The sequence below is a fragment of the Oryctolagus cuniculus genome, chromosome 5 (assembly GCF_051225735.1).
Source record: "Oryctolagus cuniculus isolate XC-2025 breed Fujian yellow rabbit chromosome 5, ASM5122573v1, whole genome shotgun sequence".
NCBI lineage: Eukaryota > Metazoa > Chordata > Mammalia > Lagomorpha > Leporidae > Oryctolagus > Oryctolagus cuniculus.
The window spans coordinates 24951549-24978666 of record NC_142871.1 but is presented as its reverse complement, the minus strand read 5'-3'; the positions used below and the strand labels follow the sequence as shown (position 1 = coordinate 24978666).

Here is a 27118-nt window from a genome sequence, read left to right as displayed (position 1 = left end):
TCTCTCTTTCACTGTCTAACTCTGCCTGTCAAAATAAATTTAAAAAATTTTAAAATCCCTTTATCTCTGCTTGGTTTTATTTTTCCTTTTTCATTGTTTCTTAGTCCAGTGTTTGGGATCATGTAAATCTATGTATAATGGATTTCTAATAAAGTTTTAATTGGGATTTAGGACTTTTAAAGTACTTATCCATGTAAATACTTTGTCATGCTTTCAAATATTTGATAGTTGTCAGGAGCTTCAACAGTGATTAATTTTTTTAAAAAAATTTCAACCTGAGCATTATTTTAGGAAATAAATAAAAACTATTTTATTTCAGTCTCCATTTGAAGTCCACATTTGAAAGATTTTTTGAAACAATGAAATGTTTATATTTGATGACTGTCAAAATATGGAACCAGTTAGTACTTCAAATAAAGATTTGGCCATATTTAACATCCTTTATTGAGGGAAGTATCAGTTCTTTTATGAATTTTGCTTTTAAATTACACTGGGATCTCTGTGAGTGAGATCCCAGTAGAAAGAATTGGCCATCAAAGAAGGAGGTACCTTTCTCTGAAGGGAGGAGAGAACTTCCACTTTGACTATGACCTCGTCTAAATAAGATCGAAGTCGGCGAACTCAAAAGGCTTCCATAGCCTTGGCAACTCATGACTAGAGCCTAGGGAGATTACCGACGCCATAAACAAGAGTGTCAAATCGTTAAGTCAACAACAGGAGTCACTGTGTACTTAATCCTCATGTAGGATCTCTGTCCTTAATGTGTTGTTCAATGTGAATTAATGCTATAACTAGTACTGAAACAGTATTTTACACTTTGTGTTTCTGTGTGGGTGCAAACTGATGAAATCTTTACTTAATATATACTAAACTGATCTTCTGTATATAAAGATAATTGAAAATTAATCTTGATGTGAATGGAATGGAAAAGGGAGTGGGAGATGGGAGGGTTGTGGGCTGGAGGGAAGTTATGGGGGGGAAAAGCCATTGTAATCCATAAACTGTACTTTGGAAATTTATATTTACTCAATAAAAGTTTAAAAAATTACATTGAAATAAGTAGCACTTTTGCCTTATTATTAAGACCTGAGTAGACTTCTTAATTCTCAACTAGGTTTTCAACTTTAATTTGCATGAGGGCAAATATTGTGAGCAAATTACTAAATTTAAGTTAGAACTCAAATTAACCCATCTATAAAAAATTACACCCATACCTCCAATCCATACCTCCTTCCAGCAGCTCCCCCCAAAACTTGAAAAATATGTACTAAAATATTAATAATGGTGATCCGAGTGGTGATTTTATATATACAGTGAACATATGAGTTTTGTAATTAAAAGAATTTTTTTTTCAAAAATACAATTACTGGATGCATTGGAAATATATGTTAGGCCAAACTTGTTATGTGCCACCTCTACTAGAATGCTAGGACCACAATAACACAAAAATCACAGCCAGAGTGGATTAAGCAACAGAAATGTATTGTTTCATAATTGTAGAGGCTGAAGTCCAAGATCAAGGTGTTGATAGATTTGGTTTCTTGTGAGGCTTCTCTCATTGGCATGAACCAGGCCTGCTTCTCACTGTGTCTTTACATGGATTCCCTCTGTGCTCTTGCATCCCTGGTGTCTTTTTCCCTTCTTTGAAGGACTCTAGTCCTATTGGATTAGGGCCCCAACTTTATGACTTCATTTAGCCTTAATTACTTCTTTTTTTTTATTTTCAGTACCAATAAGTCTTGATTTATTCATTGTATTTCCCCAGGGAAAGGAGAAGGGATGGGGAGAGTCAGCATATGTGTTACAAAGCAATTAGAAAATGGGAAAGGAGGAACCCAGTACAGCAAAAATCAACCTTCAAATACACACTCCCCAGTGATGGGGTCACCAAACCCAAGGGGGCTTATTCTCCTGCAGTTCAGGAATGGGGGGGGGGGTGTCAGCCAAAGAACAGATGCAAGCTTTCCTACACTCCCTCCCTCCTGCCCATAAATTCAAGATTTCACATAAAGCTTTGGTTTCTAGCAGTAAACATGGAGTTACATTCGTCTGTCTCCTATCAAACAATCTTATGGCCACTTTGACATAAGTTTCTTGCACCTGCATAAAAGTTCCTGAGTGACTTGGATGTACATTCATAGTCCCCTTCTTGATCTCCACACCCCTTTTCTACACAGAAGGTGCCCAATAGCTTCTCTTCTTTCGGATAAATTGAGGTCTGACCCATCCAAATGCATCAGTGTCTTAAGTCTTTGGCATGAGTCCCATCAGGAAATGGTCTTGACTCAGGAGGTTGGGAACAAGGGGCGGAGCTTCCTATTTTGTTCAGGATTTTTGCATGAATCCTTTAGATGTGTGGAGACACCCAGGATTCAATGTTTATGTGTGGGTGGGGGAATGGAGAAGAGGGTAGGTTAGGAGTCAAATTTTAAGGACAGAGATCCAGAATAGGATAGGGGAAGGGGAACACCAAAGACAGCTTAAGATCCCCGCTTCAAGAAGAGAGCCTCCTGTGTTTCAGATCCTTCTGCCTGGTGCAGAACCTTCTGTCAAAGATGCTTTGGCTATTTTTCTCTCAATACAAAAAGAAGTTTGTAAACAATAAAACCCCAAAAGAACATGGAGAAAGACCAACACATTATATTTACACAAACTAGGCCACCTAGCAATCACCAACTCAGAGACGCAGTGAAGTCCTACAAAGCCCAGACAATACAATAACGGAAGGGGGGCAGCATTTGGGGGAGACAGGAACCCAGGACCAGACACACATCATCCAATGCTTTCTATTGCATTTGTCCCGTTTCAACACAGTGAGGTAGGTTGCGGTGATCTCTCAGCATGTACATGAAACCCCCTTCTCCTTTAGTTACCATGACACAGTCATCACTACAGTCACAGGGCAGGACACCGGCTCCGGACACCACCACGAGGCCCTCACTTATGGGTCTCCCTGGAAGCCAAGAATTTGGGAAGGTTAAGGATTTTTTAGTCCTTGCTTCATGTTCACTCCTGGACAGCACAGGATGCGTACAGGGGTATTGGTCTTCAACTCATCCTTACCAGCTCCCATTTTTCACACACGCGTGTGTGCACACAAACACACACACCCTGTTGTGCATAGTAGGCCTTGCCTAAATCTGGTTGGTGAAGGATGGCTCTGTTAAGTGAAGCAAAAGACCTGTGTCCTAGGATCAGGCAACCTTGACCATGGCTTCCTCTCTGGGCCTTTCAGCTGGCATGGCCTGACTTCTCTGCATTTTCCTGTCCAGACTAATTTTCAATCTTTTGGGAGGAGCTCATTCATGGGACAACCCCATTAACACTTCATCTCCCTGAAACATTTTCAAGGTGGAGGGGGTTTCAAGAAGACAGTGTGGCAAAAAAGCCAGCTCCAGTTGGCAAAATGAGGTAGTTCAATAGGCTGTGCACTCCAAATAGTTGCTCTCCATGGTGATAAAAACAACAAAAAGCCTTCCTGCTGTGCAGACCTGGAGCTGCTGCAGACTTATCCCTGAGATTGCTCATGGACCTGAGAACACAGTGCAGGAATGAGGGCCTTTGATTAAAATATACAAAAACACAAACCCAGACTATTTATATTTTTAAAAAAAAGTTCAAATGCACAAGATACGTCATTCGCACATAGTTAGTGCAGTTGGCATCCTGGAGAAAGTGGGACCCAAGGTGCAGTTATCCAAGGGAGCAAATAAATAAATCGCATTGGCCCAGAATGGGGTCAGGAGTGAGCTCAGGAGCAGCGGGTCTGTGACTGTTCCCCTAGCCACCCTTTCTGCCGATCGTCACAACCCACTGCTTGGGACAGTTCCCAGCACCCTATCCCAGGATCGAGTTATGAGGAAACAAGATGTGGAAAACCCTGCCTTACTCCCAAGTCCCTCCCATAGGACGTAGTGGTTTGGGGGTTGGGTCCAGGAATCTGGACCCACAACCAGTCTTCTCACCCTGGCTAGGGAAGTATTATTCCATATCCTTCCTTCAAAGGAACACTTCCCCCATCCAGGTGACTTTGCAAAGCTAGAGATTTGGCACATGGGGCCTCAGATAAAGCATGCAGGCTACAGGGTGATACCCCCCCCCAAACCCCTTAATTGCATTTGGATATAGCATGGTTGGAATTCCCTGCCTCACTCCTTCCTCCCAGCATGAGGTAAAAAGGGGTGATGCTGTGAACCCCAGCCTGGGATACGTGGCAATGCCAGCTCCCCCCAACCCACCCTGTCCCCACTTTCTCCACTCTGCAGTTGATGCCTGCTCCTTGAAACTTCCTGATAGCCAAAAAAACCAGCCCCCACCCACTGTGGCTCAATTCTGGGCCTCGGGGAGCATGGCAGGGCTGTGGATCTCCTCTTCATCCTCCCGGAAGTAGGCTGGCTTTCCCTGGGAGCTGGGGGCCTGCTGGGCCTTCAGGGGGCACGAGGCCACCATATGGCTGATGCTCTGGCAGAAGTGGCACTTCTTGGGTTGGGGTGGCAGCTTGCACTCCTTGGCATGATGGTCTAGACCTTCATAGTTGTAGCACCTGTCTCCTTTAGATCTGCACTTTTGCATGCTCTTCCCCTTTGGCCGCCTCTCACTGCCAATACAGAACACCCCACCAGGCCCGGTGACACGGATGGATTCCAGGCCCTTGGCGGACTTCTTGAAGGTGAATTCCACTGCTTCACCCTCCTTCAGGCTCCGGAAGCCCTCCATGTGCAGCTTACTCTGGTGCACAAAGACGCTCGACCCCGGCGCGGGCGGTCATGGACAGGAAGCCGAACCCCATGCGCACGCTGAACCATTTACAGATGCCGGCCCCGTGCAGCAGCTGCGGCTAGTCCGCCGCGCGGCCGCGTCCTCCGGCGCCTCCTCGGGCGCCTTCTCCGCCACCTTGGTGCAGCCACCTGCAAACTGCTAGTTGGACACGGAGCCCATGGTCGTCGGCAGAGCCCGCGGCCCCTAGTCGGGCGGCTGCTGGCCCCAGAGAAGTCCGGAGGCAAAAGGGCTAGCCTTAATTACTTCTAAAAGGTCCTATTTCTAAAGACACTCACACTGGGGGTCAGGGTTTCAAAGTAAGAGTCTGGGAAGGACACAATTCTGTCCATAACACCATGAATCCCTAGATACTCTAAAACAAAGTCTCCCTCTGAGTCGCTCTTGGAAACACATTCAGTGTGAAGAGACTTTAATGACAAAATACACTGAAAAGTTAAAATGGTTGTATGAGTAGTTTAGGAAGGAATTTAGGGAGACAGAAGGAAAAGGGGCTAAATTGCCAAAGCAATTACTTGATTTTTCTCTACCAATTTTACATTTGCTATCTCCATCAGATAAAATTATAGAAAGCTTATGTTTCCTAGTCTTAGAGGTAACTGCAGCACAGGCCTCTCTGCTGCACATTAGATCACATTCGTCAGTGCCAGGGTCCAGCCCCATTTACAGGGCATCTGATGAACTGTCAGCTGTGGCAATTCTACTGTAATGCCCTTTTGCTCCGAAGAAATCCAGTTAAGTGGTTGTCCATGTCCCAGTAGTTTTATCTGAAATAAAGAACATAAATACCCATGTCTCCAAATGTATCTCTTTGACTCACCCATGTTCTATTGGGAAGGAGTGATTGGTATTTGTTTTCAAAAAGGGCTGTATTTAGGGTATTCATTTTTACCTTTATTTAGTGGTTTACCAAATGTTTTAACTATTGATCCAATTGAGTGACTACATCTCTTGCTTTCTGTATTACTCTCAAGAAGGAAATAAAAGTGTGCAAAGGTTGGGGGAAAATTGTCAACTTTCAATGGATTGTCAGAGTGAAGAAAATACTGAAAAGTAGACAGTGAACTGGAACTGCCCAGTTCTTAACACAGAATGTTTGGAGAAAGTGTCCCATGTCTTATTCAGCTACTTAATGTTCCTCACTCAATCTTCCAATAAGCTCAAATCATCAATACAAGTTAATCAATTTTTGCTGTAATTATATTCTTAGTCTTGATTATTCTAAGTGAATTCAAGTAAGTCATTCTATACATATTCTAGAGTTATTTTGAACCATAAAACATTGCTCATCAGGTAATTAAAAAAACTTTTAAATAGTGATATTAATAGGTAGCAAAAATAACATGGATAAAAGAAAAATATAATCAATGTCATATCCAGGCTACTAAGCTGTCATTTCTGATTAGATGTGAACTCAACCTTCTTTCTGCCTGATCAACCACAAGTGTTAGAAATGAAATGTTGAAAGATGATAAAAGGGCACCATTTGGACAATTCATCTCCATGCAAAGGATTATCAATTTCTTAAAGAATATGCTATGGAACATATCAAAATGAACTCAATGTCAGACTTGGTGGTTACAACAGTCAGATTAAAATATTGTAGTAGGGGGGCAAGTATTGTAGTTTAGCACGTTAAGCTGCTGCTTGAAACACTGACATCTCATATTGGAGTCCCAGCTGCTCCGTTTCCCAGTCCAGCTCTCTACTAATGCGCCTGGGAAGCAGCAGATGTTGACTCAAGTACTTGAGTCTCTGCCGCCCTTGTGGGAGACTGATGGAGTTCCTGGTTCCCGACTTCTGGCTGGCCCAGTCCCAGCTATTGTAGCCATTTGTGGTATGAACCAGCAGATGGAAGATCTCCCTCTGTTTCTCTTTGTCACTCCCTCTCTCTCCATCACTCTGCCTTTCAAATAAATAAATAAATCTTTAAAAAAATTTACTAAAATATTTTAGTAGAGTCATGACATCTATTCAGATGTGTCCTGAATTCCAGTTTATGAAAGGAATCATTCTGGATGCATGCAGTGAACTTGAACACAGGATGACTATGAAGAATAATAAATATATTTTATATTGACATACATGGAGAAAATGTTGCTGTTTTATAAGTTTAGTTTTCTTATGAACATTTTCATAGGTTTTGATCAAACATTTGCTATTGATGAAGCTCTCATTCTAAAATTACTCTTAGGAGGTATGAGAGGAACACATATAAAACTAGGATATTTTAATCAGGATATTTTAGTCAGTGATTTTTTTAAAAAATGTTTCTTATTTGAAAGGCAGAGTTATAGAGAGATTGGCAGAGACAGATAAATAGATCTTCTACCCACTGGTTCACTCTCCCAAATGGCCACAATATCCAGAGCTGGGCCAGGCCAAAGCCAGGGGCCTGAAGCTCCATCCAAGTCTCTCATATGGATGCAGAGGCCCCGGGTGGGCCTTTTTCTTCCTCATTAACAGGCATGTCAGAAGCTGAATTGGAAGTAGAGCAGCCAGGACTGGAACCAGTGCCGTTATGGGATGTCAGTTTTGGAAGTGGTGGTTTACTGCACCCAACACCGGCCCCCTTGGCAGGCAATTTAAAGAAACAATAGAGAAAGAAATCCCCTTTTACCTTTGTTGCCCCCAGAGTAGCATTGGGTTGGCCAAGAATCAGCAATCCTGAGGTAGGCCACTCAAGAAAAATAGCATAGACCAAGTTTTGTTTAGGCTTAGATGTGTACCTGATTAAGAGAAAAAATAAAAAGAATGATAACAGGTTACAGCCCATATTTCTTGTTATTTATGAATCAGATCTGGAATTATTTAAAGGAGATACTTCCATGTAATAATATTTACCAATATCTATTAGTAGAAGTAAAGGAAAAATAGTCCTTGGTGGTACAGAAAGAATCTCCTCTCATTCCTCCAACATAAAAAGTAAGTTCTTGGAAAAGAAACATTTTTTGGAGTGGAATTTCTACTTATCAGATTGCTCTCATGGGACTGAAAGGGGAGTTGAGGTTATGTAGGATGGTAGGATACAAAGGCTGACAGCTTTCCACCTGCTGATTCAAATCTTTACATTAACCATTCCACACCTATGCGCAAGTCAACACTCAGGCCAGCAATGTGCTAGTGTTAGGGATACAACAGAAAAACAAAACATGCGTAGTTCTTGTCCTTATGGAGCTTATACTAGAATAAGAAAACACTCATCAAATAATCACACAAATAATATGAGTTTTGATATACACTGTAAAAGAAAAGGAAACTGAGAAATTATAACAAAGGGATCTTTTCAGATGAAATCATCAGAAAGAAGTTTCTCCAAGAGAATGGCTTCGAATCTAGACTAAAGGATGAATGAGAACAAAGGGAAAGATAAAAGAAGTATGCAGTAAACGAAACAGCATTCATTTACTCAATGACTCAACCATGTTTATTGAAATCTTAGAATTCTAGTCACTGATTTAGGGCCAGAGGTACAGCATTGAATAAAGTTTCTGTCCTCATGGAGCTTCCACTCTGGTGGGAGAAATTAGAGTGAACAAACACTTGTCAGATGATGATGACATGCTATGGGGAAAAATGAAGCCAGGCAAATATAGGGCAGGAGTTGTTTAGAATAATCTGGGAAAACCTCTCTGGGGAGGCAACATTGAGGAGACCTGAGAAACAAGGGGGAGCCTTCCAGGCAAAATGAATAGCAAGTGCAGGTGGACCTATGCAAGAGTGTACTTGGCCTTCGGAGATAACAGCAGGAGGCCAGGGTGCTGGGGAGAGGGAGGGCGAGGAGAATGAGAGCAGGGAAGGTCAGACAGCAGAGCCCAAGTCGATAGGCTCTGCAAACCTCTCTAAGTCCTCGGCTTTTTCTCTCCTGGAAACCATTGGAGGAATGGGAGCATGGTGATGGCATAATTGACTTATTTTTTAAGTTTACTCTGATTGCTTTGGGGAGAATAGATTAAACAGATATCAGTCAAGAAACTACTGAAATAATCCTAGCACAAGGGGAGAACAAAAGGATGTGGGCAGCCACACAGAGGATAAGAAGTGACCCAGATTCTGGCTGTATTTCAAAGACAGAGATGATGGTCTCTGCCGACAGATGCTTTGTGGAGATAAAAGGGAAGTTAAGGGCTCCAGGGTTCTTGACTTAGTAACCACCTGAAAGAATAAAGACACCATAACTAAGATGGGGAAGATGTGGGGAGAGATAGCTTGCAAGTGGAACTAGTTTCTAGCAACATTTTTAAAGAAAACTGGGTAGAATCAAGAAATGATGCTAAGGAGCAGCCAACAGGTATGATGAGAACCAGGACTTGGCAATCAACTGAGGCAGACGCTGTCAAGTTCAGAAAATGAGAACTGGGGGCCAGAGTTGTGGTGTACTGAGTAACACTGCCTGCGACTTCAGCATCCCATAGGGGCAGCATCCCATCATGTCCCAGCAGCTCTACTTCCAATCCAGCTCCCTGCTAATGGCCTGGGGAAAGCAGCAGAAGATGGCCCATGTGTTTGGGCCCCTGCCACCCACGTGGGAGGGATGAATCTCTTGGCTTCCGCCTGGCTCATTCCCAGCCATTGCAGCCATCTGGAGAGTGAACCAGCAGATAGAGGTGAGCTCGCTCTGTGTGTGTGTGTGTGTGTTCCTCTCTTTGTGTAACTGATTTTCAAATAAATAAAGCTTTAAAAAAAAAACACACAAGAACTGGGATTTGGCGAGGTAAAAGTTATTATGGACCTTGATCATAGCAATTGTGTGGAGTCTGGGGCTCTAGAAGCCTGATTAGTGTGGGTTCAAGAGAAAAGCTGGAGCAGAGATTGGAGAAGCAAATAAAAACAATTTTTTAAGATGTTTTTCTATAATGTAAAGGTGAGAAATGGAAACGTAGCTGGAAACAAGTAGGTCAAGAGTACTTTTTTTTTTTTTAAGATGAAAGGACTCACATGTTTTTATGGTGCTGGGGAAGCAGCAAATGAGGAGATGGAAGGTGATGAGGGGAAGGACATAATTGTTTTAAGAATCCTTGAGTCCGTGATTTGGGATGGGATCCAGAACACAAGGGTTGGCCTTAAAGCCAAGAGGGAGATAATCTGACATTGTGTCTGTGTGTTACTGGTCACAACTAGCTGACAACAAGCAGGCCTGGAACAAGTAGAGCTGAATTTAATCAAGGTTGATACTGTGTCAGATGAGAATGACAGAGGGAGTGAGGGTTAAGGATTTGAGGGTATATGCAAAGGATCAGTTACAGTGGTGGGCCACAGAACCTGGCCTGGACAAGGGAGAAGGAAGACATGGGAGGGGCTAGGCACAAGGAAAGGGGGATGGGCTTACTGAGGATATGATCATTGGATTATAGATCCCCTTGGAAGCTAAGCTGCTCTGTGCAGTGAGCTGAAATCTGAACAGTGGTAGTTAGTAGAATGCTCCAAACTGGGATCATGGAAGGAAAGGGAGGCAAAGGGTACAGTGGACAAGGTCCCTAAAGAGACGCAGAAGAGCAAATTAGAAGAACTATGACTAGAGATAGAAAAATCACTAAGAATTACATTAAAAGTAGTTCTGGGGACGGAGATTGTGAGCCAGGGCTAAAACTGCAAAAGATTGACCTGGGATGACTGTAAGCAGGAGAGGAAGCAGCTAGGTGAACCTTTGGAGGAAGACAGCCCCTAGAGTGGGGAGGGACAGCCAGGACACTCACGGCAGGAAGGTAGGTGGTGCAGCCAGACACCCAGCTTGACAGGCCACTTTAAATACTATGCCTTTTACCTTTACTGAAATACACATTAATAGAATAGTGTTTATGATAATTATTTGGAAGTCCCAGATCAGACACTCTTGAGTTCAAATACAAATAGAAGTACGGAAACGCCGGCGCCGCCATAGCTCAATAGGCTAATCCTCCGCCTGCAGCGCCGGCACACCGGGTTCTAGTCCTGGTCCGGGCGCCGGATTCTGTCCCGGTTGCTCCTCTTCCAGTCCAGCTCTCTGCTGTGGCCCGGGAAGGCAGTGGAGGATGGCCCAAGTGCTTGGGCCCTGCACCCGCATGGGAGACCAGGAGAAGCACCTGGCTCCTGACTTCGGATCAGCGCGGTGTGCCGGCTGTAAAGGCCATTGTGGGGTGAACCAACGGAAAAAAGGAAGACCTTCTTTCTCTCTGTCTCTCTCTCTCACTGTCCAATCTGCCTGTCCAAAAAAAAAAAAAAAAAAAAAAAAAGAAGAAGAAGTACGGAAACATTGCAAAACTGGATTCAAACTGTTACATAAGAGATTGGTACTGACTACTCATTATGGCTTCTTCCACATCTAGTGTGCTAAAGTTCTACAACTAAGGCAGGTGCTAGGTGTAACAGTGAACACACCACTTGGGCCACCTGCTTTCCATAGCCTGGGTTTGAGTCCCACCTCCACTTCCGATTCCAGTCTCCTTCTAATGCACACCATGGGCAGCAGAAGTGATGACTTAAGCAGCTGGGTCCCTGCCCCCATGTGGGAGACCCATTTGGAGTTCCAAGCTTCAGGCTCAGCTCCAGCTGTTGCAGGCATTTGAGAAGTACACCAGAAAGTGGAAGTTTACTCTCGTTAAAATAAATAATTTTCTAAAGTTCAATAAATTAATAAAATAATTCTGAAATTATTTGTTTCTGTCTAGATTGCCTTTATTTTCTTTAAAAAGTTCACAATATGGTTTAAGCCATAAGTCAAGTAAGAATGGAGAATATTCCTTAATCTCCTGAATTACATTTGATCAGGCAGTACTCGTTTAGGTAATGACACAAAGTAAATTTTGAAAGCTTCATTAATATTACCCTTATTTATATCATTAAAACCTCACATCAGAAACCATCAGATTTGCATTCTAATTCAGGTACACATTGGAACACTGAACCTTACCAATCTCAAAGCTTAAGGCAAGAGTTTTTCATGTTTTTTTTTTTTAATGTAAGAGAACTTTCTCTTTTTAACTTTATTTTTACTTATTTTCATTTTATCTGAAAAGCAGAGAGAGAGAGAGAGAGAGAGAGGATCTTCCATCTGCTGTATCACTTCCCAAATGCCTACAACAGCCACAGCTAGGCCAGCCTAAAGCTAGGAGCCTAGACTTCCATTCAACTCTCCCACATGGATGGCAGTGACCCAAGTAGCTGAGCCCTCAGCTGCTGCCTCCCAGGGAGCACATTAGCAGGAATGTTAATGCTGGAGTCAGAAGTCAAAGGGATAATCAAAGCAGACACCCCAGCATGAGATGAGGGCAACTTAAGCAGTGATTTAACAGCTGTGCCAAACAACTGATCCAAAGCAGGACTTTTAAAGAAGTAGTAAAGAAAACAAGATAATGTACAGAAATTCTAGGTGGAGATTTATTATAGTAGTATGAATAAATTTTTTTAAATAAGTTTTTTTTTTTTTTATTTGACAGGTAGAGTTACAGACAGTGAGAGAGAGAAAGGTCTTCCTTCCGTTGGTTCACTCCCCAAATGGCAGCCACAGCCGGCAACTGCACCGATCAGAAGCCAGGAGCCAGGTGCTTCCTCCTGGTCTCCCATGCAGGTGCAGGGGCCCAAGCACTTGGGCCATCCTCCACTGCCTTCCCAGGCCACAGCAGAGAGCTGGATTGGAAGAGGAGCAAACAGGCCTAGAACCCAGTGTTCATATGGGATGCCGGCACCGCAGGCGGAGGATTAACCAAGTGAGCCACGGTGCCAGCCCCTTAAATAAGTTTTTAAATGCTGTTATTTTGGGCTGACTTCTTCTAATTATTTTATTTTGGTGTGATATACGTACCATACAATTTACCATCTTAACTATTTTTAAATATACAGTTCAGTAGTATTAAATACATTCATGGAGCTGGCGCTGTGGTTTAGCAGGTAAAACTGCTGCCTGCAGTGCCAGCATCCCATATGGGTGCCAGTTAAGTCCTGGCTGCTCCACTTCCTATCCAGCTCTCTCCTATACCCTGGGAAAGCAGGTAGAGGATGATCCAAGTCCTTGGACCCCTGCCTTCATGTGGGAGACCTAGAAGAAGCTCCTGGCTCCTGGCTTCAGACTGGCTCAGCTCCAGCCATTGTGGCCATCTGGGGAATGAAACAATAGATAGGCCAGCACTGTGGCTCACTTGGCTAATACTCCGCCTATGGCGCTGGCACCCCGGGTTCTAGTCCCGGTTACTCCTTTTCCAGCAACTCTCTGCTGTGGCCTGGGAAGGCAGTGGAGGATGGCCCAAGTGCTTGGGCCCCTGCACCCACATGGGAGACCAGGAGAAAGCACCTGACTCCTGGCTTTGGATTGGCGCAGCACAGGCCATGTCGGCCATTAGGGGAGTGAACCAATGGAAGGAAAACCTTTCTCTCTGTCTCTCTCTCACTATCTATAACTCTCTCTGTCTCTCTCTCTCACTAACTCTGCCTGGCAAAAAAAATTTAAAAATAAAAAAGAAACAACAGATGGAAGACTTCACTCTCTCTCTGCCTCTGCCTCTCTGTAACTCTGCCTTTCAAATAAATAAATAAATCTTTAAAAATAAATAAATAAATTCATAATGCTATGCAATCATCTCCATAATTCTCTTCACCTTGTGAGACTGAAATTCCATATCCATTAAGTAACAATTCTCCATTCTGTCCTCCCCTCAGCTCCTGGCAATCACCAGTCTACATTCTGTCCCCATGATGCTGACTAGGTACCTCATGTAGGTAGAAGCATATTGTGGCCGGCGCCGCGGCTCAATAGGCTAATCCTCCGCCTTGCGGCGCTGGCACACCGGGTTCTAGTCCTGATCGGGGCGCCGGATTCTTTCCCGGTTGCCCCTCTTCCAGGCCAGCTCTCTGCTGTGGCCAGGGAGTGCAGTGGAGGATGGCCCAAGTGCTTGGGCCCTGCACCCGCATGGGAGACCAGGAGAAGCACCTGGCTCCTGCCTTCGGATCAGCATGGTGCGCTGGCCATAGCGTGCCAGCCGTGGCGGCCATTGGAGGGTGAACCAACGGCAAAAAGGAAGACCTTTCTCTCTGTCTCTCTCTCTCACTATCCACTCTGCCTGTCAAAAAAAAAAAAAAAAAAAAAAAAAAAGCATATTGTATGTCTTTGTGTGACTAGCTTAGTATAATGTCCTGAAAGTTCATGTAGATTGTAACATATTTCAGAATTGCCTTCCTTTTCAAGATTGAATAATGTTCCAGTACAATGGTATTTCAAACAGTGCATGGGAAAATGGAATAGAAGAAGTTGATTTTACTGAAAAAAAAAATTGAAATCCATGCATAGTTTTTCTGTATATTTTTCACAACACTTTTGAAGACCCCTTGTATGCATGGATTTCAAAATTCTGCATCCAAATAAATTTATTTTTTAATTTCCTTTACCGAGAACTTTTTGAAGTAGCCTCGTACAGCATTTTGCTTATCCATTCACCCATCAATGGACACTACATTTTGGCTACTGTGAATAATGCTGCTGTGTGCATGTGTATACAGACATCTTTTTGACACCTTGTTTTCATTCTTTTGGGTAGACGCCAGAAGCATGATTGCTGGATCACACAGTGATTCTACTTTCAATTGTTTGAGGAACTGCCATGCCGCTTTCCACAATAGCTCTACCAGTCACATTCCCACCAACAGTGCACAAATGTTCTAAATCACTACATCCTCACCAACACTTGTTATTTTCTTTTTTTCTTAGTAGCCATTCTGTTGAATATCAAGCAATATCTCTGTACCGTTGATTTTTATTTCCCTGATGATTAGCGATGTTGACTATCTTTTCTTGTGCTTATTGGACATCAGACACATTCTACCAGTGCAATTCGTGTCCAGCTTGGGAGACAGATTCCTGGTGCTTCCTATTTAGTCATCTCTCCACAATTCTGTATTTTGGACTAATTTTTAACCTAATATTTTTCTATGCCCTTGGGTGACTCCTGATTGCTAATTTGATGGGTGTGACATCTGCAAAAGGTAGAGTTTATTGAACTGAATTTAGATCAACCACTTATCACTTTTTTTTTTTTTTTTTTGACAGGCAGAGTGGACAGTGAGAGAAAGAGAGACAGACAGAAAGATCTTCCGTTGCCGTTGGTTCACCCTCCAATGGCCACTGAGGCCAGCGTGCTGCGGCCAGCACACCGCGCTGATCCGAAGGCAGGAGCCAGCTGCTTCTCCTGGTCTCCCATGGGGTGCAGGGCCCAAGCACTTGGGCCATCCTCCACTGTACTCCCGGGCCACAGCAGAGAGCTGGCCTGGAAGAGGGGCAACCGGGACAGAATCTGGGCCCCAACAGGGACTAGAACCCGGTGTGCCGGCACCACAAGGCAGAGGATTAGCCTACTGAGCCGTGGCCTATCACTTTTCAATTATCTGAATGACATAAAATGTCTGTAAGAACTGGCTACTTTTAGCTAAAGTTTATCAGTGCTTAGAAATAACTAGAAATTACTTAAGCTCAATTTGATAACCCATATATGTTCAAAAACCTGCTAATTTCGTCTTTCATCTTCCCTTTTTTTTTGGGGGGGGGGGAAGTAAATGAAGTTTGGAAAGTGCTTTGTATAGGTTGGCATTCATCCAATTTTTCTTTTTATCTTACTCTTCATTATTGCTCTGAGAATGCTTAAATGCCTCCCTCTATCCAACAGGACATGGTAAGAAGAATGACCTACCACACATTTGGGGTGATGGTGTCATTCTGGGATCGCCAGGTGTGGCTGTCGTAGATGGCTTCCCCATTGACCTTCAGCCAGGCCCCCATTTGCCTTAATCGCTCCTCAAAAATTGCGGAGATGGTGCCATCTAGTGTAGGCCCAATATTCATCAAGAGATTTCCTCCACATGAAACTGTTTCTACAAGTTGCTAAAATGCAAATAAACATTCTTAGATACGCAATTCCACTTTCAACGTGTTAATGCATTTTATGTATATACTCATACACGGTCAATACCTAGAAGGAGAAACACTGAGGATGGAATAGAGCCCTGTGTTTTTAGGCCAGTGGGCTAGACAAGTCAGAAGAAATAATTCCAACACAATCTCACCAAGACTATTACGATAATTACCACCAGATAGTTCACTGTACCTTCACCAATTCTTCAATTGTAAGATAGTCACTGATTCTAGCATTCCTCCTATAGCCCCAGGAAAATTTGTCTATTGTCATACAGTTTTCCCATTTATGTGGCAAAAGATGTCCTGGGTTGTAACGATCACTGCAGGTATAGTAGCCACCATGCTTACAGATGCTACCAGCTCCCCAACGATCATTGGTGACCACTGTGTCCCGAACTGGGCTGAAATGAAAAGGACAATTTTTAAAACAAGGAAGGTAAGATTTTTACACAAAAGGAAAACGTTACCGAAAAGAGGGCTAACTAAAGTCCACTCCTGAAAAATTACCATAGCACAACATGGTAGAAAGCCCACGGTTTTGAAGCCACCAAGAACTGAGTCAAATGGAGTCCTGGTTCTGTCACTTTCTAGCTTTCAGACTTAGAGCTAATTACCCAGCTCCACTGAATAATACATTTTCTGGCCTATTATTAGAAAAAATTAATTGAAATAAATTCCTTAGCTCAGTACCCAGAATTTACCACACTTAAAAGAATGGTAAAACACTAATATAAAATACTAATATAAAGAGTGGTAAAATACTAATATTTGAAGCCCCCATATTCAAAATAATTGCCAAAACGGAATTTATACCAAAAATATTTTTCTCTACAATAACTGAACAATCTTGCACATATATTTTAGCCTTCCCCTTTCTTTTCCAGTTGTGCTCACTTTTGAAGGATCTAAACGAAAAAATGAGTGCTGATATCATGTGAGAAAGCCATACAACATTACTCATCATAGTAGATGGTACAGTCAAGGGGACCCCATTCCACTTAGAGGGGACATTTTGATTCACAGAGGTAAGTGAATGGGTCCTCGTCTTTTTCTTTGGAAGAAGTACATGGACACATTGCTGTCTTCAGTGTTAAGACTTCTCCAGAATACTTGTGTTTGTGGTTTTTGTGGGCCCCAGGAAGCACAAGTAGACAGCTACCTGGCTTCACAGCACCATACCAAGTGCTTTCTAGTTAGCAATGTAAACATGGTCCTTACAGTTCCAGCCTGGTGGAGGAGCTCAGTCAGAAATCTCTGTTCTCTTGGGGCAACCTTGAATGCGCTAGGAAGCCGGAGGAAGCAATCAGAAGAAGTTAGAATGCTGATGCTGAAGGAAAAGAGGAGACAAGCAGGGCAATAGTGACCGGGCAGCAAAAGTTATCCGAGGGTAAAAGCAATTAGAGGAATGTGAAAGCTCGTCGTGAGAAACAATGATGCATGAACAGTTGTCCCAGAACAGGGACCACAGGAAACCAGAGTAAGAGATGAAAAGGAAAACTCACAGAGTGAACACCTTCAAAATCCATGATCCTGTGAATTTGAGTTCTATTTGACTCCTTATTTATTTATTCTTGATAATGTTGAGAATACTGATATGCCTAACAATCCTTATTTACAATTATTTCTTCCCCACATATTGCCAATGAGCCCAAAAGGAAGTAATTTGAGAAGCAAGGGAATCAGAATGTTATAAATAGTCATACACGCTAAGAGTGTCAAAGGTAATGACAGCCATCTGATAGCATACGCACCTGTCATTATACAGCCAGGCTAAGAAGCCAGTGCTGTTCCAGTAGGAATCTGGCGCCCCTCCATCTCCATCTGACCATAGGACCTCAGGCCGATACTTGCTCACTAACTCAAAGATCTCAGGCAACATCTTAGAAACTGGAAATTGTTGCTTATGAAATGAACTAGATTGATCTTCTAAGAAGAGCGGATGAAACCATTCAAAAAGAGAATAGTATAGTCCAAAACGCAAGTCAGTTCTGTTCCTAATGGCCACTTCAAGTTCCCTGACAATGTCCCTCTTCGGCCCCTCATCTACAGCATTCCAGTTCCACGAATACTCTGAACCCCACAAGGTGAAGCCTAAAAAATGTAATAAAATTTCTTGTAATATCAATTTTGAATAAAGTTCCACTGGTGCAAACACCAAAACAAATATGTTGGTATCTGTGATATATAAATAATTGCTTCTAAAATGAATATTTCATAGCAATATTTTTCATAATATATATGTATAAATATATATGTTTTAAATATCTATTTATTTATTTTAAAGGCAGAATGATAGAAAGAGAGAGAGATCTTTCATCTGCTGGTTCACTCCCCAAATGGCTGCAATAACTGGAGGTTGGCCAGACTGAAGCAAGGAGCCAGGTAGTCCATCCAGGCCTCCCACGTAAGTGGCAGGAGCCTGCTGACTTCTGTTGCCTTCCCAGTCACATTAGCAGGAAGCTGGATCAAAAGTGGAGAAGCCAGGCCTCTAACAAGCATGTTGATATTGATGCCAGCATTGCAAGCAGTGGTTTGACCCACTGTGCCACACTGGCACCCCATAGTACATATTTGTATTTAACTTATATATTATTTATAAAAAGCTAAATAATTTAGGCTATATTTTTACTTTTATAATAAACAAATGAACATTTAAACAAGATAGAGCTGAAGTTTTCAAAAGCAACTTTGAGGATATATCATAAAGTCCACACAGCCTGATCTATCTTCAATAATTCACCTTTTAGACTTCAAGAGCCTTAAGGATTAGCATCATGTCCTCAGTATTCCCTGCTACCTACCTACTCAGCCCACTGCTGGCCCAGGGTGTAGCACGAAATAAACAACGAACCATAAGAACCAACAGCCAAGGTGGGCACATCTTCCACATATGCCATGCTAAGTAACAACCACCCCTATTTGTAACAGAGAACCTGAGACACCCTACTGCAAGATTCCTATTTGTCTTTTAAATTGAAGATCAAATTTTATTCCCTGGTTTTACGGTTGCCTATTTTATCATAGTGTGAGTCTTAGCACTGTTTCCCAATGGTTCTGCACTTTAAATAAACACACCATTTGCAATCTTACCCTACTCTAAAGTCATAAGCTTGGATATTGCTCTTAAAATTGCCAAAAACTAGGGCGGGCATTTGGTATAGAGTTTAAGAGGCCAGTTGAGACACCTTAATTCCATAACAGAGTACCTGCGTTTGAGTCTCAGCTCTGCTTCTGAGCCAGTGTCCTGCTAATGTGCATTCTGAGAGGCAGCAGGTAATGGCTCAAGGAGCTGGGTCCCTGCCACCTATGTAAGGTTCCTGGCTTCAGCCTGGTCCAGCCCTGGGTGTTTGAGCAATGAACTAGCAGGCAGAAAATCCCTTTCTTTCTCTCTCTCTCTCTCTCTCTCATAAATAAAATATAAATTAAAATTCTAAAATAACATACAAAATATATTGCCCAGAAGTGAATAATCTACCAACTAAATGAGTCAGAAAAATAAGGTAAACTGCAGCCGGCGCCGCTGCTCACTTAGCTAATCCTCCACCTGCGGCGCCAGCACACTGGCTTCTAGTCCCAGTCGGGGCGCCGGATTCTGTCCCAGTTGCCCCTCTTCCAGGCCAGCTCTCTGCTGTGGCCCGGGAAGGCAGTGGAGGATGGCCCAAGTTCTTGGGCCCTGCACTCGCATGGGAGACCAGGAGGAAGCACCTGGCTCCTGGCTTCGGATCAGCGCGATGTGCCAGCTGTAGCAGCCATTTGGGGGGTGAACCAACGGAAGGAAGACCTTTCTCTCTGTCTCTCTCTCTCTCTCTCTCACTGTCTAACTCTGCCTGTTAAAAAAAAAAAAAAAAAAGAAGAAGAAGAAAAGAAAAATAAGGTAAACCAATATATGAGTACATTAAATATATTTTAACAGGAATTTTCACTTAGATTTCTGACTGTCCCATATAAAATTCTTTTTTTATTTTATTTATTTTATTTTATTTTTTGACAGGCAGAGTGGACAGTGAGAGAGAGAGACAGAGAGAAAGGTCTTCCTTTGCCATTGGTTCACCCTCCAATGGCCGCTGAAGCCAGCACGCTGCGGCCGGCGCACCGCGCTGATCTGATGGCAGGAGCCAGGTACTTCTCCTGGTCTCCCATGGGGTGCAGGGCCCAAGCACTTGGGCCATCCTCCACCGCACTCCCTGGCCACAGCAGAGAGCAGGCCTGGAAGAGGGGCAACCGGGACAGAATCCGGCGCCCCGACTGGGACTAGAACCCAGTGTGCCGGCGCCGCAAGGCAGAGAATTAGCCTAGTGAGCCACAGCGCCGGCCTCTATATAAAATTCTTAAGAGACATATAAACATAAGCGTATAAAAAATATCATAAAAGTTTCAAGACTTTCAGTTACTGCCTAGAGTCATAAAGTACAGCATCGCAGTTACAACAAAATCTAAAAAAAAAATCTGATCGTCAACATTTGTGAGACATTTTTGGTGAAAGACTTTTATAAACAAGGACAAGTCTAAGATTGACTCATTCTAGATTCATTTAAAATTATTTCTGAAATAGTTTGTACTTATCCCAAAGATGTTTCTGTTAAGTTTCAAAGTAGTGTTGATATTGAAGGTCTTAAAGTTTTTCAACTTTACAGGCCCCAATGTCAGGTAGTGCTAAAAGCACATGTGTCTTCAGTGCAGTTCCACCACCGTGGATTCACAGTGATCTTCCTTCCTAATTCCAGAAGTGTTTGTTCCATAAGCAATGAAAAAAACCTGACAACATAGTTCTTTGAAAATGCATACATGTAGGCTACATCATCTGTCCCTTCAGTTTGATCTACAATTTTAGGGGGTTTTGTTGGGCTGTTTGTTTAATAAACTCATTGTGTAACATGTGCCCATATACCTAGGGGAAGTTCCTAGGCATTAGGAAACCAACATATTCTCAAGCAAATATACTTTAGAAATATCCATCTCAGCAGGAGAAACATCTACAAGAGAAAAATCACAAAGTCATCAGAATATGGCCAAAGGGGAAAATATTCTAAAGATAATCTCAGACTTTTAGTTTGGATTCTCACCTCCTACCCCCATCCCTCCCAACCTTGGAGAAAACAATGAGGCAAAATTTCTTATAAGAAGACAAAGGAGGACATGCAAGGAAACTATTAAATTCACATGAATTTGGAACAATAGCAATGTGCTGATGCTTCCTTGGTCATATAGACACTGGTAATATGTCTAGATGTATATAGATAATGGTAATAGATTCTCTCCTATTAATGTAAAACCACAGTTTTTCCTTTTTGATATTCTTCCAACATCTCTGATACTTCTGGGCTCCATTACAATTCCATAATCCTTTTCTTGCTAGGTGATCTGTGTTGCTTTCTTGACAAGGAAGTCATACACCACTTGTACCATTTGGCTGAGCTGACCAAAAGTACAGTGTCAGCAATGATGCAAGATTACGGCAGTGTAACCTCACAGAATGCATTACAGAGAAACAAAAGTGTATAATTCCAATTATAAAGTTGCACCTACAACCCACATCCCAATTTAAATAGCTTTAATTGAATCCTGGAAACATTGTTAAATACATGTATATATGGAGGGTATAATCTTTGTTTCCTTAATGCATTAAACTTGAGTGGAACATTGGTCCTTAAATTATAAGCAAATGTCAGTCACCACTTAGGGTTGCTCCTAAGAGAAAACTGATTTCCTCTGAATGGCTTTGCTTTGGTTTCTTCTCTCAAAAGACCAAGTATACATTACCTAACCATTTTCAGTATATTTTTGTACACACAGTATTTACTCACCTTCATGATGTTTGGAAGTTAAAACAACATATTTGGCACCGGAGGCCTGAAAGAGATCTGCCCACTGGTTGGCATTAAAAAATTTGGCTGTAAATAGTGGTCCAAAATCTTCATATTTAAAATCAGGGGGGTAATTATCTTTCATAAAGTTCACAAACATTGGCCTCTTTTCCTTTTGCCAATACCACCTAGGGAACAAAGGAAGCAGCACACACGCAAGCGTGAGAAATAATTGCTCCAGCTCCTGTTTCTCTTTCCCCTTACTCAAATATTACCCGGATTCTTTCTCACTCCCCCATCAATTTGACTTGGCCTTGCAGAAAGCTTATGTGATGGGGCCAGTGCTGTGGCATTGTAGATAAAGCTGCTGCCTGCAGTGCTGGCATCCCATATGAGCACCAGTTCAAGTCCTGGCTGCCCTGCTTCCGATCCAGCTCTCTGGTGTGGCGTGGGAAAGCAGTTGAGGATGGCCCAAGTCCTTGGGCTCCTGCACCTGAATGGGAGACCCGGAACAAACTCCTGGCTCCTGGCTTTGGATCGGCAGAGCTCCGGCTGTTGCAACCAACTGAGGAGTGAACCAGCGGATGGAAGATCTCTCTCTCTCTCTCTCTCTCTCTCTCTCTCTCTGTCTCTCCTTCTCTCTCTGTGTAACTCTGACTTTCAAGTAAATAAGTAAATCTTAATTAAAAAAAAAAAGTTTGTGTGAACCAAATCTCCCGTCTCATTTAATATATATCCCCATGTGAAATCTTCCCAGCTCACAACCTAGAGCATTCTAAACAACCAGCTGCTTGTTCTGTCTTAACTCTCCACTTTTGAATCACAGCACATAGTAGGTACATCTAGAACATCTTGCATAAGCCAGCAGTCACTATCCTCACGAAGCCAGTGGAAGTTCCATTCTGATCCACCTTTGCTTTACCCCATTGCTACTTCCTTTTATAAGAGGATCCCTACAGGATGAGTTGATTCACCACCAGCACATTCCAGAGAGGATTCAGAGGTTCTTCCGAATGGGAAGGCTTCGCTGAAGGATCTAAGTGTGACAGGCACTGCTGCTGGTCTGGCCAAAAGTGACCCACACTTTCCCAGCTTCTCAGCCAATAGAAATTAAGGGGAGGTGACTTTGGGGATTTGGGGAATGATTCCTTTGAAAAAAAGAGAAATTGGTTTTCTTGCTTTTGAGCAAGGTTGTGTGAAGCTATGGTGCCTAACTGCCAGCATGTGACCACAAAGGGCCACACCCACAGGCTGAGGGTGACAGGAAGAGTCTAGATCTTTGAATTCATCAATGAGTCAACTACCTCTAAATTTCTTATGTAAGATACTAAGCCCCTATTATTACACCTTTTATTTAGATTTTTTATAACTGGAAATGAATAAATTCCATAACTAATCTATGATATATTTTTACCTTTTACTATGAACTACCAAGGAGAAATGGGACAATCAGGAAGTTGAGGAAGAAGAGAAACTTCTGTTTCCTCCTGTTGTGGTCTATCTGCTTGCGTTCTCTGCTACCAATGCTATAGTTGCTTTTCAAATTTCATACTAATAAAGATGCAAAGAGGCACTTATACTACAGACTCCCTCATTTATACTTGGGTTTAAATAGCCATTGAGAATAGTCAGCTACATTCATCTCTAGTGTCAACCAAGCCAAATTCGGAGTAGGGAGCAGAGGTTTAGAAAAGGCACAAAAGGAAACCTTAGTTAATGAAAGAATCTGCCACAGAGCTAATAGGACCATCAGAGACAAACTCTGGGGTCAGGTGTGTGGTGCACCAGTTAGGTCACCACCCAGGACACCCCATCTCATATTACAATGCCTGGTTGGAATCTTCTTCCAACCCAACATTCCTTTTCATGTGCACCCTGTGAGGCAGTAGATGATGGTTCAATTACTTGGATCCCTACCACCCATATGAGAAGTTCAGATTGAATTACAGGATCCTGGCTTTGGCCTGGCCAACTCCTAGCTGTTCTGGGCATCTAGGTGAGTGAACCAGCAGATGGAAGATCACTCTCCATCTGTCTCTCAAATAAAATGTGAATAGGTAAATAAATAAGTGCACAGAAGTATATTCTAGACTGGGTTTTATTTTGTATGAGACATTTCTTCATTGTTTTATGTCATAACAAACAGCCATGTGTTTGTAGGAAATGAAACACTAACTACAGCAAAAATAACTCAGAACTGTTTCAGTGCTGTTCTGATATCAAATGAGTATCTACGTAGTCTTCATGGTTGAACAAAATGATAATATAAAATATGATACAAGTTAGGGAAGAGAAGAATCTGCTAATTTATGTGTCTACTTAACCTGAAACATTTCAGAAACAAACTTAACATGCTGCTTAGTCCCAAATAAACATTTAAACATCTTCCTGAAGTAAATATGTTTGGTAATACACGGCTCAAGGAGAGTGTCCCCTGTTTTACAAATTTGTCTTAAAATCGTGTATTACTCCTTAACTTACACAGTTCTTTCTCATCAACTGGACTAAGTTAATAAGAAAGGAGGCTAATTACAAGAAGTCAAGCTTTTTGTAGAAAGTAGTACAGTGTACTGTGTAATTTTAATGCAATACATATTTGGTTCATACGCTATTGAATCTACTCTTTAAATCATATATAGATTTAGTTGTGTATTATACACTATACAATACACATATCGTAAAGTAGACTAAAATAAATATTCTTGGGGCATGCACTGTGGCATAGCAGGTTAAGCTGCTGCCCGTAGTGCTGGCATCCCATTTGGGCACCAGTGCAAGTCCCAGCTGCCCTGCTTCCTATCCAGCTCCGTGCTAATGTTCCTGAGAAGGCAGCAGAAGACGGCTCAATTCCTTGGGCTCCTGCACCCATGTGGGAGATCCAGAAGAAGTTCCTGTTTCCTGGCTTCAGCCTGGCCCAGCCCAGGCATTACAGACATCTGGGGACTGAACCAGCGGATGGAAATTCTCTCTGTCTCTCCTCTCTCTGTAACTTTGACTTTCAAATAAATATATAATTTTTTTTTAAAAAGTACTTTTTGCTTCCTTATTTTATTTAGGAATCTATTATATTTGTATATACAAATACATGCATATATGTATACATGCATACAAATGTGTGTATATTTACATGCACACATGTATCCATTTGATAACATTTCTGTCTTGGAGAACTTTAATACTGGAAGCATTTAATCAGGAAACACATGTTTCCCAATTCAAGAGATTACTGCACACTTACACAGAGCTCAAGATGAAATCTCAGGCACGATATTTTGTACAGCATCTTCCTATATGAGTCTATTGATTTCAAGGAGTTATTTTTTTAGGGTACCATGCTGGGACATCTATTGAAAGTTCTTAGAGGGCCAGCCTTGTGACAAAACGGATAAGGCCGCCACCTGCGAGGCTAGCATCCCACTGACTGTCCAGCGGCATCCGCCGCCAGGCCCTGAACGCTCCTACACTTGATCCGCGACTATCTAGACGCTGGGAAGCCAGATCCGCACGCAGTGCGACCGGAAATGCTGTCACACGGAAGAAAAACCCAGCGATCAAGCAGCCAGGACGAGAAGCCGCACGCGCGACACCCGGAAATGCGAAACACGGGGTCACCACCGGGGCAGGTGAAGCGGACCGGGGCGCGGGAGAGGGGGACGCTCACCAGAACCACTCGCTCCCGAAGCTGGGCACGGAGAACACGCCCCAGTGGATGAAGATGCCGAACTTGGCCTGGTCGAACCACGCGGGCAGCGGGCGGGCGTCCAGGGACTCCCAGGTCGGGTCGAAGCGCGCGGCGCGGCGCGCGGGGCACGGCGAGGGCGGCGACAGCAGCAGCAGGAGCAGCAGCGGCGGGAGCGAGCGGCGCGGGCGCTCGGCGGACCCCATGTCCCTGCGTGCAGCCGGCGGACCGGTGCCACCGAGCACCCTGGTTCCGCGTCTGCTGCTGAGCAGGCTCGGGCGCTGTCACCTGACCGAGCAGGCCTCCGGCGTGGGAGTGGCCGCTGCCCGGGGCCAGCAGCCGCTGTGACTGAGGAGGCCGTGTTACCCGCGAGCGGCTGCTGAGGTCGGGGTCCTGGGACTGGCGCCCACCCCCCTGGAGCAGGCCCTGCGACCCACCCGCCCCGTGGCTGTGTGAAAGCAGCCTGCATCCCTCTCAGCCTCCGTGAATGTCCAGAAGTTTCGTGGGATTTGTATCAAGTGAAATTCCTGGAGTTTCAGATCCGGGAGATGTGGGTCAGGGACCAAGAAGCTGCGTTTCTACTCATTGCCTAGATGGCTCAAGCTGCTGCATCTCCACCCTTCTCTGAAAAGCACTGCATTAGAAAACCAAGGTGATTTGAGACTGGTGAACCCGCTGGGATGAATGTGTCTCACATCTGCAGCGTTGGAAAAGAAGGCAGAAACTTGGAATGGTTGAGCAAAGCACATCTTCAGTAGCTCATCTCTTGTGCCTGGTAAATGCTTTGGAGTAAAGCCAGAATCCCCACCCCTCCGCTCCAGAAAACTCTGTCCTTCCAGGGCCAGCCCAAGGCCTTCTCCTCTCCACCCCCACTTCCAGACCACTTCACTCCCCTCTGTGCACTCCAACCACTAACACGGGAGTCCACGCACTGTTCTGTAGGTGGGTGGATACAGACCTGATTTCCTACTAGGCTGTGAGTTTCTTGGAGCAGTTATCTTGACCTTGATTTCTATAGTCCCGGCATGGACAGCAGAACCTGGCCTGGAGCAGTTCTCACATGTGTGTTGAAGTTCCTGGTGAACTAAGCTTCTAATGTGGAGTGAGCAAAGTAGGAAGGAACCCTGAGTAGCTGTTGCCTGCACTTTCCCATCACTGCAGAGGCTGCTGTCCCCACAGGCGCAGGGACTGCCTTCTTTTATAGTAGCGCCCAGGGTTCCCAGGGCTGCAGTACCACGGCAAAGGTCCCTAGTTATCTACTGTGATGATTTCCCAGGACAGAGGCCTCCGGGAATGTGTCGAATGTGAATTACCAACTGCAGTAGGCCTGGTTCATGATAAAGCAAGGTCAGGGTATTATTCCGTAATCTGTGAAATCCAGAATGACCGAGGGCCTCAGTGACCACTGAACCCCAGGGCACACTTGAGCAAAAAGATGGCCTTCTCCGTCACTTTGTGCTGACATTTTCTCGACTCAGAGGTTGTGTAATAAGTCCAAAAGGCATCTTTTCACTGTGGCAAGGATACTATGAACTGTCAAAGGGAGAGTGGACATGGCCGTGGTGACAGTGCAGCAGTGGGCCCCATCCTGTCATCATCATGAACTTACAACAGTGAAAGCTTCCGTCTCACAAACTCAGTTCTCCCATCAGGTAGTCAGTCAGGTGCCTTCCCATGTATCACAGTTAAGAGCACAAATCAGACTTGATCTACGGAAATACCACTTGGGTTAGTGCTCATTCTGTGCAAAGGTAGAGACATTTCTTTTAGTCAATAAGCCCAACCTTATCAAGAAAGCACGGTTTCCCTAGGGAATACCGAAAACATACTGGAGACCTCCTGAGTGCCCTTATGGACACATACAAATCCTGGTATACCAGGTTGTGAACCATTGATACTGGATTTGCAAGGAATATCTAACAGTTTTACCTGGAAATGGGAGGCAAGGAAGAGATTCTACTAGAAAAAAAAAAAAAAAGTCTG

At 43.5% G+C, this 27118-nt stretch overlaps 1 protein-coding gene and 1 pseudogene across 2 annotated transcripts; both read right to left on the bottom strand.

Moving 5' to 3' along the window:
* Nucleotides 1-4195: 4195 nt before the first annotated feature.
* On the bottom strand, nt 4196-4938 carry LOC149126441 (protein lin-28 homolog A pseudogene; annotated as a pseudogene).
* Nucleotides 4939-5171: 233 nt separating this feature from the next.
* FUCA2 (alpha-L-fucosidase 2) lies at nt 5172-25425 on the bottom strand. Of its 2 annotated transcripts, XM_002714776.6 has the most exons (7): nt 25118-25425; nt 21457-21644; nt 17404-17743; nt 15843-16053; nt 15429-15619; nt 7397-7505; nt 5172-5543 (listed from the first exon to the last, which is right to left on the bottom strand). In XM_002714776.6, the coding sequence occupies exons 1-7, from the start codon at nt 25339-25341 to the stop codon at nt 5403-5405; spliced, it is 1404 nt and encodes a 467-aa protein (XP_002714822.3). In that variant the 5' UTR covers nt 25342-25425; the 3' UTR covers nt 5172-5402. The 2 variants fall into 2 exon arrangements, with proteins under 2 accessions (XP_002714822.3, XP_089189812.1); XM_089333686.1 differs by lacking the exons at nt 17404-17743; nt 21457-21644.
* Between the last annotated feature and the right edge of the window lie 1693 nt (nt 25426-27118).